At 40.4% G+C, this 14,671-nt stretch overlaps 1 protein-coding gene across 13 annotated transcripts in view; it reads left to right on the top strand.

Moving 5' to 3' along the window:
* Positions 1-14,671, top strand: part of KALRN (kalirin RhoGEF kinase) — a 489,190-nt gene that overhangs the window by 335,072 nt on the left and 139,447 nt on the right. For all 13 annotated transcript variants that reach the window (XR_012646382.1, XR_012646380.1, XR_012646383.1 and 10 more), the window contains exon 32: positions 834-1,080. Coding sequence is in view for 8 of the 13 variants with exons in the window: in XM_075000963.1 (XP_074857064.1) it covers positions 834-1,080 (247 nt within the window). In the remaining 5 variants the exon portion in view is untranslated. The remainder of the gene's footprint in view (positions 1-833; positions 1,081-14,671) is intronic.

The following is a 14,671-nucleotide window of genomic DNA, read 5'->3' as shown; positions in this document are numbered from 1 at the left end:
CAGCTCATTTGAGGCAGTTGTTTGTTAATGTGCTGTTCAGTACATCCCTCCAAGCCACCCCCATATTTAGAAAAAACTACCATTCAGTCCCTATTTGCTGTCTGTGTAAGGGCAAACATAGACATCTAGTGGCAGTTTAGTACATAGCACATAGCTTTTAAAACTGAGCAGCTGTTTGGAAAGCAAATAGGTACGCCAGAAGCTGTTCCTTCAGTTGTTTACTTTTCTCTTAAAAAGTTGAGGAGAGGTATGATTGTCTCTCAAGAGGCGCTGTGAAGGCCTCATCACATCAAAATAAAGAGCACACAGCAAGGAATAATCATTCTTCCATGAAATGAGGACCAATTTCTTTTATATTCTGTATTCATTCCCTCATTGAAACCTCTGTTGATGCTGTGTGGAGGAAATTAAGAACGTGAGTGTGACCCACTCTTTGGACAGGAGAGTGAGAGCTTACTCTGAGATTGATCAGAATACTTGGGGATCCTGAACCCCAATCATTATTCTCCTACAAAGATAGAAGAGAAGGGAAAAGGAAGCAAAACAAGTGTTGTAATGAAAATCTCCCAAAGCTAGAAATGTCAGCAAATGAAAGGGTTAACTGTGGGGTGGTTTTTAATTTGTTACCTAAGGCTGGCAAAGTCAAGAGAAATCAAGGAAATCAGAGGCACAGCTAGTTGAACTTTGACACAGGAAATGACTAATACAGCTGCTAAGGAAATGCAATAGAGATTCTTTCAACCCAAGATCTAGGATGGCCAGTATAAATACAGTATACAAGTCAATTGCATTCAGGGCACTTTAACGTGATATGTTTCTTTCTCCCTGGGCAGTTGTCTGGAGGGTGTGAACTAACCGTGGTGCTACAAGACTTCACAGCCAGCCACAGCAGCGAGCTAAGCATCCAGGTGGGACAGACAGTGGAGTTACTGGAGCGGCCCAGCGAAAGGCCCGGTTGGTGTTTGGTACGGACGACAGAGCGGAGCCCCCCTCAGGAGGGCCTAGTCCCCAGCAGCACTCTCTGTATCTCCCATTCCCGCAGCAGTGTGGAGATGGACTGCTTCTTCCCTTCAGGAAAAGGTAGGCAGAAGTCTAGCTGGGTTCCCCCAAGAGCCATAATAGCAAAGACCATTTCAGGTTTCCCCCTTTGGAAAACACAACTGTGTGATTTCTAGCACCGCCCCCCTCGCCAAGGAACAGATGTAAATAATTTAAAGTTAGTTATTAATACATTCTGCTAATACCTCCTTGAAAATCTATACATTTCTAGGAAATCTCCCCAAGAGTGTGTCTCTGTTACCAGCATGGAGACAACACTGGAGTCATACATAGATCATCGTATAATCATAAACTTTAATATACGTCTAGGAGAAAACATCTTTTGAATGTCTTATGGGACCACATTAATGGTCTAGGACAAGACATAGTTCAACTGTGTGTGTTTTTCAGAATGCCCAGATTATATATCAGATGTTGTATGGGTACTGCAGTGTACATTAAGGCCGATTTTTTTTTAATTTCACACATGCTTGTCTCTTTATTGATCACTGCACACAAGATCACTGGCACAAGAGTACACAACTGCAGGCGAGCCCGGGTGATGCCAAGTTTTCTTCTAGAAATATCTGATTGTATCTGTTTTAACTTTTGCATTAGCTGAGTAGATTTGTAACTTGACAGTGATAAAGGCATAATATTGAATAAAATTCAGTTTCTTGAGTAGAGATACAGCAATTGCCATGTATCAGAGAGGTCGCCGTGTTAATCTGTATCTTCAAAAACAACAAGAAGTCCTGTGGCACCTTTTAGACTGACAGGTATTTTGGAGCATAAGCTTTCATGGGCAATGACCCGCTTCATCAGATGCATGAGTGAAACCCCCCGCCACCCTCCACTCATGCATCTGATGAAGCGGGTCTTTGCCCACCAAAGCTTGGGCTCCAAAATGTCTGTTAGTCTATCAGGTGCCACAGGACTTCTAGCAGTTGCCATGTTAGATTAGATCAATTAGTCTTGTCTCTGGAAGTGACATATGCTTGTATCTTCAGAGTAAAGTGGAATGACCTGGGTACAATGGTACATCATGGTGAGAGAGATTCCTCCACAACCACTTTTGCAGGGAAACAAGAGGGTTGATACTATCCTGCAAATTTTATGCATAGTTTGTTACCACAAAATGAAAATAATTTTCATATTAATGTTACACTTAAAAGGTGAAATATTATTAGTCAAAAGTGTGATTAATGTAGCAAACCTGATTGAAAAGAATTTCAAACCTGGATAAAGAATATATATTGTTCTAAAACCAACGGTTTGAGGGATAGATGACACAGTGCTTTCTGTAGACTGCTCACTACAGCCACCCTGCAGTCACATAATAGAATAGCTTCAAGCTGTCAATGGTCAGCACATAAAGCTCCTACAAAAGAACTAGTATGCTGCTCTGACTCGTTACACACAACATACGTACATGCTGGACGTTTGATCAGTCTGAACACTAGCAGACCACAATCTGTTGTATTTATAGTGCCTGCTGTACACATTGTCCAGGTCCTCAGTCAGTGTACTGTTCAGTTGGGTGAGAATTATGCCAAGCAAATGCTCTAAAGAGGGTGAAAAGGCTCCTCATATAGTATTCCTGGCCCACCAAGAAAGGTCTGGCCTTTCTCTTTGTGAATTTTCCCATTACAGCATAGGAAACAGAATTTAACTCTTTCTTATTAAACAAGAGAAGTTTGCAGGTTTTACAAAAAGCATAAAAATAGGCTATAGTCTGTCCTTGTTCTACTCATGAAACCTCCATCACCACAGATAGACACTTTTCACAAAGATGAAAGAAAATAGAAAAATGATAAGGGCGGATTCCTGTGTACATCTGGTACTAAAGATTTTGACAGGTATTGGGGGTAGATAAGTTAGTCTGTATCTTCAAAAACAACAAGAAGTCCTGTGGCACCTTATAGACTAACAGATATTTTGGAGGATAAGCTTTCATGGGCAAAGACCTGCTTCATCAGATGCATGACAATGTGAGTCTTTGCCTACAAAAGCTTATGCTTCAAAATAAAGATTTGGAGTCACAGTTTTAATTGGAGGTGGGGCTGAAACAAAAGACCAGATAAGATAACCACAGAACTGAAGGGGAAGGGAGTTCACATTCAGGTTTGCTATTCCCTGATATTCTGTCTCAAATATGGCCCTTTCCCATTGCCTGATATTGCGTCAGGAAATGAGAAAAACATCCTGCTGTGACTGCTGCTAGTTGTGGTGGGGGAGCGTATAGCCCAGGAATCCCCAAACCTGATCTGAGTTTCACCTGTTTTTTCCTCAGTCCTGCTTTTCCTATCTGTCACATCACTGGAATCATGGTGAACTGTAACAACTTTTGGTTATGCTGCAGCAGGTGTTTGTCCTCCATTCACTAGACTGTGCTACTGAGTTGAGTTGTTGGAATTGTACTGAGGTTATTCTAGGGTGCATCTGGAAACTTTAATAATGGTAAATGTCAAGTCAGGCTTCTGTATGAAGAGCTGAACTCTGAAATCGTTTACATGATGCAAGAGTGTTGTGGTGGGTAGCAATGTTGTGACAAGGCACTCATGCTCAGGTGTTTCACAGAGCTGAGCTGAACTGTAAACTCAAGTCATAACTCATTCAGATGCCCAGCACACTAAGCTTTGAAATCCTGGGTCAGAACCTGCCCCTGTAGTTCTTGTCCTAAGTTATGTTTGAAACCAGGAAAAAACATCTGTTTTCCATTGTTGGTAGAGATGCCACTAACATTGCAGGAGGTAAGTTGATCTAATGAGATTTCTGCAATTTTCAGTTAAAATCTCAACAGACAACTTTGCAGGATTTCAGTGTGTTGAATCTGTGCTCAATAGTACCTGTAGTTTTGTGTCTTTGACCTGGTCAAAGAAGTGGAACAGTGTTTCATTAAAATATCTTTCTGCTATGATTATTAAAAATGCCTACATTTGAATTCTGTGGGCACTGCAGCTGTATTCAAACTGACACTCCATACCCTACTTATACTTAATTATAAACCAAGAGCAATTTATTAGCCTACCTCTAATTCCTCAGTGTTGCTTTATGAGCTCAGAGGTGCTCTAGCATTTTTATTCCATGGGCCAATTCACAATAGCAGAACATCCCTGTGGCTACTTTTGCAGCTGTTTATATGGAAAAATATAACAAGCAGATTTCACCCATCTGTTTCAGATATGGAAGTGTGCACAGCTGTACAAAAGGAGCAGTGGGTTAGCTCTGAAGACGTGGAGTTGGCGTTATGTATAATTGTCTTTACAAATGATATAATTGCAAAAATGCAAAGTCTCTTCACTTAAAATCCAGTGTCTCTATCAGTGGGCCATCTGTGACATCAATTAGCAGATTTCTGTCACAATATTAAAAAGTAATTTCATCTGCTTAGTGGGAGATGGCAAAGAATTTTGGAATGATCTTTAACTCTTGAATGGTTTAGGTAAGTATGTGGGATCTTAAAATGTAGGTTATATTGTCCATCAACTTAAAACCAAAAAAAATTTGTATGATTCAATGGGTTTGCACCAACATTTTATCTAACATCCATATAAGCTGTCACCTAAAAATGTCAAGCAATCTATGTTTTTAATAACTCTCCTATTTAACAGCCCGTGAAGGTGTGAAGGCAAAACTGTCACGTAAAGATGCATTCAGACACTCTCTGCTGCTGTGGATTGACTAATTCTAAATGTACTATTAATGTTCTTTGCTGTTTTTTTAAATAATAACAACAGTAATATAAAAAAATTGCAAAATTATAAAGAGTGCCAAGTCGAATAGACTAAAAACCAGTAAGAACCCCCATGGGTTTTAACTGATTTGTATTGTTGGTAGACAATAAAACTAGGACTTTAACATGCTAGTATCACATTCTTCCTTTGCATTTGCTGCTAATCTCAGCTATGCCTTTGAGAGTACACTAAAGTTTTTCTCGTGACTAGATTACAGCTCAGTAACAGCACAGGCCTTGAATGTTCTTTATTTCTAACAGTCCAACAGCATTTGAAGTTATACCTTTTTAACTAGGCATAGGGTTTTCTGAAGTTAACCATCCCCAGCTAATGTCTGCTAGTTGAGTAAAAGAAATTGTCTTGAAGCTTCAGGCATTGTACTTGGGAATTCATGGGTTTTTTTTTTTTCCAACTGGCATTCCCAGGGAGGAATGAAGAAAGAGTTATGACCCAGGAAGACTGAAATTCTGTCTGAACTGTCCCATATGGCACATCACAGAAAACAGTGACTTTTATTCTTGTCTATGCGTCTGCACAGTTGTACTCTAGGGTATTACAGAGTAAATCACAAAGAGGGAAATGAAATGTATATGTATGGAAAGGAACCTAATAACCTAGCAAATGTACATGAAATAAATTGAGGCATATTTACTCTTGGTGTCACTCAGATAATTTAACCTAAATCTGTGAATGGACTAGCCTACTCAAGCTAGCTTGAATCCAAGTATTGCAAATAATTATACTCTAAAGACAGCACTGTATAGGCTTCAGCTAGCATTGCTAATTAAAGATTAATTGTTAATTAAAAATAATGTCGTTGAAATCTCCAAGAATTTGTCCAGCCAAAATTGGCAACCCTAGCTTCAGCACAAGTAATACATTCCCAGTGGTACGGAGCCTGAGGCTATTTCTATAGTAGCCTGGAAGATTGACCCTGAGCAATCAATTGATCTTCTGGGGTTTGATTTCATGCATCTGGGAGATGCACATGAAATCAACATCTCAGGAGTCGCAGTCAATCGTTGGACTCCTCATGAGAGGCAAGGAGTAAGGGAAGTCAACAGGAGAAACTCTCCAATCGACTTTCTTCAGGGTGGATGGTCAAGTAAATCAACTGCAGATATGTTGGTTTTAGCTGAGCAATTGCTGTAGCTAAATTGCATATCTGCAATCAACTTCCTTTCCCTAGTGTAGATACAGCCTGAGTGTGTACTCCTAAGATGTGCTGAAGCTCTTGCTACTGTTACCTCTGCTGGTTGGATTTGTACTAGCTCAGGTAAGCTAACCCATGTACAGCATTTTCTGTGTGGTGATTCTGAGACTGAGTTTGGACCACAGAGCCCTTGGAAGAGGTACAATTAACAATTTGGCTTGAACTTAGAATTTATCATATTGTCCTATACTGCAATGTAACATCAAAATGATAGATTAGTTAAAAATTCTAGAGTACCAAATTAAGGTTCTCACAATCAATTTTAAAGACCCACATTGCACAGAAAGAAAAATATTAAAACAACTGTAAATATTCTGAAGCAGTTGTTGTGGGAGTGGGGTGTGAGAGAGAAAAATCCATAAAACTTCAATAAAAAATAATGGGATTTGTGCTTGCATAGTTAAAAGGTGCAGTTTTACGTTACCTTGACCAGCATAGTTAGTGAAAAATAAAATAAAATAAAATAAAATAAAATCCATGTATCTAACATGGGTAAATTAATTCAATTGTGATTTTTTTTTAATTTCCTGACTCTTGATCTGATTGTCATTTTAAAAAGGTAACAGGGAAGGATGCTGCCAGACTCTCTATTATGGGTCTTGGCCCCTTTAAAGTCGTAGACTCTGGGAATTATAGTCCCTGGTGGACTATGTGACCAGAACACGGACATGTCCTGTGGCTGCCTAGTGGGGTATAAAAGGAGGCTGCCTTTCCTTAGTAAAAAGATGTGAAGTAGATGGAAGGAAATAGATAACATTTTTTGAGTTGGGGGTGGGGGAGATCCAAAAAGGATGATCTCAGTGAACAAAGGGGTCAACAGAAGACTTCCTCCTTCCCTCCCCCAGATATACACATTTATTTCTTCTGTAGCCACCACGTGGGGAAATGAAAATTTCTTTAACACGTGTTTCGGAAGAAATTGATGAATTAAACAGTAATATATCAGCAGGATCACCCAAAAGTTTTGAAAAACTCAAATATGAAATTACAAAACCTTGAACTTTGGTATATAACCTATTGCTTAAATCATCCTTTGTACGAGATGACTGTAGGATAGTTAAAGTAATGAGATAAAATGCTCCAGAGGTGATCCTGGCAAGTTTCAGGTTGGTAAGTTTCAGTACCAGACTAATTGGTCAACACCATTAAAGAAGAGAATGATCAGACACATAAATGAGCACAATATGCTGGGAAGAGTCAACATGGAAGTTGAAAGGGGAATTCATGCCTTCCCAATCCTTTAAAAATTTTGAGGTAGTCAAAAAGCATGTGGACGAGGGTTATCCATATTTTCAGAAAGCCTTTGACATTCCCCACTCAGGCCTGCTGGTGGAGAGGAGCGGGGAGGGGGCGGGGGGGGGGGGGCGGTACAAGGGTATAGTATTAGCAGTGGCAGCCAGAGCCCAGGCCCTTTAAATCACTGCCATGCATTCCGAGCGGTGCTAAGGGTTGGGGAGGTGCAGCCCACTCCAGCTGGCAGTGAAAGCTAGCTGCCTTTGCCCCCACCCTTTTTGCCCTCAGTCTCACCTCTTCCGGGAGCACAGAGCTGTCTCCCCCATTCTGCCCTGGGGCCTGTGGGAGCTGTCAGCTTCTCTGCCCTCACCAAAAACTCTAAAGCGGAGTAACCAGTCGTGGGGTAAGAGGGAAGTTTCTACCATAGATTAGTAAAAGATAGGAAACAGAGATTAAGAAGTAAATGGTTGGTTTCCACAAGGGAGAGAGATAAGTAGTAGCATCTCCCATAGTTCTCTACTGTGGCCAGTGACGTTTTATACACTCATAAATTATCAGGAAAAAGAGGCAAAGAGTGAGGTGGTAGGCTAGAGAAAATTACTCAAGATAGTCCAAAGCAGACAGTGAAGAGATACAAAGGGATCTCACAAAAGTAGCTGATTGGGCAACAAAATGGGAGATGAAATTCACTTTTGAAAAATGTAAAGCAGTGCACACTGGAAAACATAATTCCAAATATACAGACAAAATCATGAATTCTAAATTAGCTGTTAGCATTCAAAAATCAGAGTTCTAGTATCGTTGTGGATAGTTCTCTGAAAATATCTGCTCAGTGCTGTCAAAATACCTAACAGAATGGAAGGGGATAGATAATATTAGAAAATATTATGTAAATAGATAAATCAGTGAAATCCCAACACCTTGAATATTGCATTTCTGGCTGTCCCATCTCAAAAAAAGATATATTTGAATTGGAAAAAGTAGGGAGAAGGACACTAAAAATTATTAGGGATGTGGACCAGTCTTCATTTGGGAAGAGATTATAAAGACAGGAACTGTTCACCTTAGACAAAAGACAGATAAGGAGTGATCTATAAAATCATTGTTCACTTTTTCCACATCATTTCTAGAGTGTTATTTACCCCTTCACTTGACACAAGAAGCAGAGTTCTCCCAATTAAATTAATAGGCAGTGGGTGTAAAACAAACAAAAGGAAGTACTTCTTCACACAATGTACAGTCAACCTGTGGAACTGTTGCCAGATGATTTTGTGAAGGCCAAAAATATGAACAGGGTTACAAAAAGAATTAGGTAAATTCCTGGAGGGTAGTTCCATCTGTGGCTATTTACTACAATGATCAGGGATGAAACCTCATGCCCTGGGTGTCCCTAAACCTCTGACTGCCAGAAGCTGACACTGGAGGACAGGATAACTCATTCAATATGTTTCCTGTTCTGTTCATTGTCTCTGTAACATCTGGCACCAGCCTCTGTTGGAAGACAGGATAGTGGCCAAGGTGGACCATTGGTCTTACCCAGTTCCTTTTTTGTAAAAAAAATAAAAAGAAATAAAAAGAAAGAGGAGCTGGTACTCAGCCGGCTTCCCATACTGACCCCAGTCCCCAGCCAGTCCCACAGCTGGGGCTGCCAAGGTGCTGGTACTCAGTATTGGCAAAAAATGGCCCCAAAAAAGCACTGATCTCACCAAGTACAGACATTCGCATCTTAAATATGGGTGCAAAAATCTGTTGTGGAACAGAACAGCTTCTGGTTGGCTATCCTGGCTTTTGTGCCCTCCAGCCCCACCGTCCCTCCAGGATGCAAATAAATATTCTAATAATAATAGGCATTACAGCTTCTTCCCACATTCTGTTAAGTTTGTGTATCTTAAATTTTATGAAAGTTTCAGGAGCAGACTGCTGTATTCTGCTCCTGTTCAGCTCTGATTATGCTTGAGTATTAAATTTTCAATCCACATTGGCTTGCTTGATTTCTCTGCTTTGGCTTAAATAATCCCTTTTGGAAAATCTGTTTAATGGTAATGACTCCTGATTTCCCAGGGGAGCTCTGAGAGGAGGATTCAGAAAGTTTAGCATATTACATGAAACTTTCAGTTAGCCTTGTGAAGGCTGGGACATTGTTAGAGGTTCAAGGAATTGTAATTAAGAGCATTCAGTTAAAAAGTTTAGGTTGTATGATCTGACGGAAATGTTTTGTTGGTTAGCACAATCAATATAATTGGCACATAAACAGGCAAGCACAGTGGTTCTCTTAAACAACCCATACTTGAGCACTGCTATCAAGCCAGTATCTGTCAAGCCAGTATATAGCCAGTATTTTAATAAAAAAAACAACCATTTAACTTGTGTTCCAAAACACACTTCAGCAGCAGGATGTGAACTCGTTCATTGGTTATCTCTTAATAAAGAGATGATCTCTAGGTTACTTCCCCTGGCCACTTGCAATCATCTAGTATCCTTGTAATAAGCACAGGATTAATTTATGGCAAAATGTAACTGGGAGAAGATTCGTTGCACTTTCATACATTTTTTAATGTGATAGAATAACCAGAAACAGAGTGGCTAAACATCAGTAAATGACCAACCACCACCTGTTCGTGGACCACTGCCAAGTGCTATTCACACAACCGTTTGTCTAAACACCATTCTTTGGGAACAACTGATTTTTGCTATTAAAATAGTCACCCTTTAAAAGTTAATTTAGAGAGGGTGCCCTGGACTAAACCACCCTTAAGCCTTAGAAAAGTTCAAATCTGAACTTGATGGCATTAGACATTCTTTAACACAACTTGCTTTTTGTTATTTACTGAATTTTTGCCTTCTGCTCACAGCCCAGACTTGCACCCTTACTCCTTTGAGTAGTGCAACTGAAGCTAAAGAGACATCAAAGTTGAAAGTACTCTGAAAGGAAAGTGAAGCTATTTCAGCTTAATCTTTCCAAACTAGTATTTCCCCAAGTGTGGGATGGCCCTGAGGTGGAGCACAAAGGTCAAGGGCATGGACAGGTCTTTCAGTTCTTCTCTAAAGTGTCACTTTACAGGCAAATAAAGTAAGAGTGAAATTCAGACCCTTTTGAAGTCAGTGACACACTTCTCAGGCTAAGATCCTTAAAGTTGTTTAGGCTCCTATCTTTCATTGATTCCTTTCTGAGGATTTTGTCGTTTACTTCAAAGGAGTCTCAATTTCACTCTTATTTGACTGCAAATCAGTGGAAATTAGAACCCTAAATACTTTTGAAGATTTCAGCTTCATTGATGGCAAAGATTACTCTACATCTTTTGCTATTATAACTGTGAATACCTTGAAAACATGGCCTGAGTGTAAGGAATGTCACCTGGAGTTTACATATAACTCATAAAACACCCTGAGATGTTAACCATGTATAGTAATTTGGGAAGTAACGATGTCAGTAAAGACAATTGTACTTGCTGCTTCAGCTGGAATAGCACGTATTCAAAGCAAAAGGTCATGATGACCTCCATCTGAATCCTTATTTTTGCTAAGAATGACCGACTTTTCTGATGAATGCTGTGATAAAACAGGAAGGACTATTTTGGGGAAGCAATTCTGCTATTGTTTCACTGATTTTTTATTATTTCAAACAAAAAAGGCTTTGTTTAAAGAGACAAGACCTGTGAACTTTCATATTTATTTTGTCGTCACTTCCCCTGAATTGTTAGGTGAAACTTCACCCATCTGATCTCGTCACTTTAACCTAAAATTCAACAATGACATAGGTCATGCTGGGCTTTCATTATAACAGACAAAAGCCTGGTTTTCAATGTGATGAACAAGTGAGATTACCAAGCGCAATGGAGAGGTGCCATATCTTGTCCTTGTCCAGAAAGTGGGCCAAATTAGACAGTCTCATAAATGGTGGTATATCTTACATATCAGTGTCAAGGAAAACTGGAAGGCAATGGTATGACTTCCACTGATTTCACATTTCTTGGGGCTCATTCTCCTCTCTTACACGAACATAAATAGGGGATGCATATACAGTAGAAACTAACTTCGAAGTAACTTCAAACTTAGGCACTACTTCAAAGTAGCCAGCAGAGGGTCTACACACATTTTCCCTTAATTCAAAGTTCGGAGCCCAACTTCGAAGTCCTGACTACATTCCTGGGAATGGACTAGTGCCCTACTTTGAAGTTTAACTTCAAAGTAGAGTGTATGTAGATACTCAACTGTGAAGTTATTTTTGTAGTGTAGACACAGCCAGGGAGTATCACTACTGTCATCAATGGAGTTACACAACTATATGTGAGAAGAGAATAAGGCCACATATATGTAATTTGCACATCAAGGGAACAGAAGGGAACAGATGGCAGGAAAAGAAATCTAGTGCAGGATGAAACATAAAATAGGCCTCTTCATGGTGGCTTTTCTAGCTACATCCCCTTCAATCTTTTTAGAATGTAAATTACACTCACTTTACATAATGCTTGAATGCAATGCTGTTTGTTTGGTGATGAGGGGTATTAGCCCCTAATCAAGAATTAGGGCCTGCCCGTGCCAAGCACTGTATGCACACAATGAAAAGTCCTTGTTGCAACAATGTGTGGACTAAAGCGAGAGGTAACAGATGGATGCAATAAATATGGGAAGCACATGGTAAAATTGGATGAAACCGTAGCCAGGTTAAATTCTATGGTAGATTTTACCCAGGAGATTAGATGGTTTGATGATCCCTTCTGGCCATAACTTCTACAAAAAAATTTATTGTTTGACCTCTAACATTTACATTCTAATGTGTAACCTGCAGCACCATTTAGTTCACAGCTAATTTGGCCTGAAGTTTGTCACGCAACCTCATTTCCTGACAGTTGGTCTGCATGACTTTTTTTGTTGAAATACCGGCATTATTTCCTCCAGTTGGGACTGAATTTGCTGCCTATGGAGATCAGCAAATCACTTGTTGGTGTGTTTGCAGGATGGATGCTCAAACAAGGCGTCAGTAGCCTAGAAAATTGAGCATACATTGCAGACACCTCAAAGTGGAAAAATGGGAAAGAGTAAGACTTAAAACAAGTGTCAGAGAGAAAAAAATGGTGTTGTTGCATAGGACGATGTTAAACCAGCTTCCAGTGAACTCCCTGAAAACAGGAAATTAATGCTTCAAAAGTGTTAAAAACAAAAGTATCTGGAGAAGGAAATAGGGTGTATCGCCAATATGTAGACTTCTGTCAACACCACTCTTAGTTGTGCTGCTGAAATGCCTATCTGTATGGAAAAAATCTTCTGACTCAGGGTAAGTGGTTATTTGTTTCCTTCCGATAGGCTTGTGGCTTTGTTCATGTGGCTTTTTTACTGTCTCTCTCTCACTCTCTCTTTTTCCTTTTTTTTTTTTTTGAAAGTAGTTTATCTTCTCCAGTTGTATATCTTCTCCAATTGTAGCTATTTTGTTTTATAATGAGATGATCCTTGGCAAGTGGATTAGTTAGGCTGCAGAACAGACATCACCCCAGGGGATTATGGGGGAAAAGCAGTAAGGGTCTTTGGACCTCCCCAGACCTGTTCATCCAGATACTCATCTCATTCAACTGGCTTCTGCGATGGTAGCTTCAAAAGGTGAAGTGGGTTATGTGGTTTAACAAGGAGAGCCAAGGCAGAGAAGCAAATAAGCAGCAGAACAATCTATGAATGCATGTGCTTTCCCAAGTTACCATGTCACTTACTATAAATTCCCTTCTTTGCTTTCCAACATTTGTTGTCTTCTGATGACAGCCTGTGTCCTGTTGCAGATTGGCTGTAAAGCCTTTCATGCCAAGATCTTTTGGAGCTCTCCAAAGGAAAAACGTAATGCAGGTGACAGCAGTCATCCAAAGTTGTGACTGAAGTCTCAAAGCTGCAGTACCTTTGAGGTCAGTGAGTTCCCCCAGTTTTGGGGAAACCAATGGGTGAATCTGTGAAGTTACAGCTCTACCATGCACATCTCTCCTGGTTTCACACAGTTCTGTCCTGCCGGAGCTATTATTTCAGGCTACCTGCACACTCAGGGTATGTCTGTACTGCAGAGTTATTCAGGAATAGCATATTCCAGAGTTATTATCCAATATAAAATGTTCCAAAATAATACATTTACACTACAGGGAAGCCCCCAAATAAGCAAAACTTATTCCAAAATAGTGTGTCTATACATAATAGAGCCTACTTCAATGCCTGAAGGGGTTCTAATCTAAAATACTATGTCTGCACAAGCAAAGTTATTTCAGAATAAACTATTCTGAAATATCTTGTTTCAAAATAGCCCCTATTCCCTGTTTACAATACTATTTTGAAATAGGTGCTATTCCTCATTGAGGGTGCGTCTACACTAGCCAGCTTCTTTGAAGTAGCTGGAACAATATCGAAATAGCACGCGTCACGTCTACATGTGCCATGCGCTATTTCGACGTTGAAATTGACATTAGGCGGCAAGACGTCGAAATTGCTATTCCTATCCAAAGATGAGAATAGCGCCTTGCTTCGACGTTCAATGTCAAAGTAGGGCGTGTGTAGATGATCCACGTCCCACTACATCGAAATAGTGGGGTCCTCCATGGCGGCCATCAGCTGAGGGGTTGAGAGACACTCTGTCCAGCCCCTGCGGGGCTCTAAGGTCGCTGCGTGCAGCAGCCTTTAGCCCAGGACTTCTGGCTGCTGCTGCTGCTGCTGCTGCTACTGCTGCAGCTGGGGATCCATGCTGTGTGCATGGGGTCTGCAACCAGGTGTCGGCTCTGTGGACCTTGTGCTGTGCAGGCCGAGTGTGTGTGAGATGGGCCCTTTAAGGGAGCGGCTTGCTGTTGCTCCAGAAGGGCTAGTCCAGCCTGTGACCCCATCCACAGGCTTTGCTGGCCACTTATTTTGACAGGGAGTGCTTGTGTGTGTAGATGCTCTGCATTTCCTTCCAGGGTGGCTCCTTTCGACATTCCCCATCGCTACTTCGACATTGAACGTCGACAGCACCAGCCCCGGAGGATATGTAGATGATACGTGTCGAAGTAGCCTATTTTGATGTTCTTACTTCAAAATAGGCTACTTTGACATAGTGTGCTAGTGTAGACATAGCCTGAATGAGGGTTAGCAAATTCAAAATAAGCCACCTGCTAATTCAAAATTATTTTGAAATAGCGGTTGCATTGTGTACATGGTCACAAAGTTATTTCAGAATAGCAGCAATTAGTTCAAAATATCTTTACTGTGTAGACAAACCTTAAGCAATACTGCTACCCTGGCTAAATAGGTTGTGTTTCCAAATTGTTCTTCACAACTACAAGATAGACATTGTCCTTATTTTTAACTGGTAATGGAAGTTCTGGTGTTTTGACTTGACTTTTAGGGTACTACACAGAAACTTTATGGCAATGGCAATGAATGCTCCATTAGGTAAACAATTCTTCTTATTACATTTTAAGCAAGACTGCCTTGTTGGGACTGTTTTAGC

Source organism: Carettochelys insculpta, chromosome 8, assembly GCF_033958435.1.
Source record: "Carettochelys insculpta isolate YL-2023 chromosome 8, ASM3395843v1, whole genome shotgun sequence".
Lineage (NCBI taxonomy): Eukaryota > Metazoa > Chordata > Testudines > Carettochelyidae > Carettochelys > Carettochelys insculpta.
This window is presented reverse-complemented; position numbering and strand designations above follow the sequence as displayed.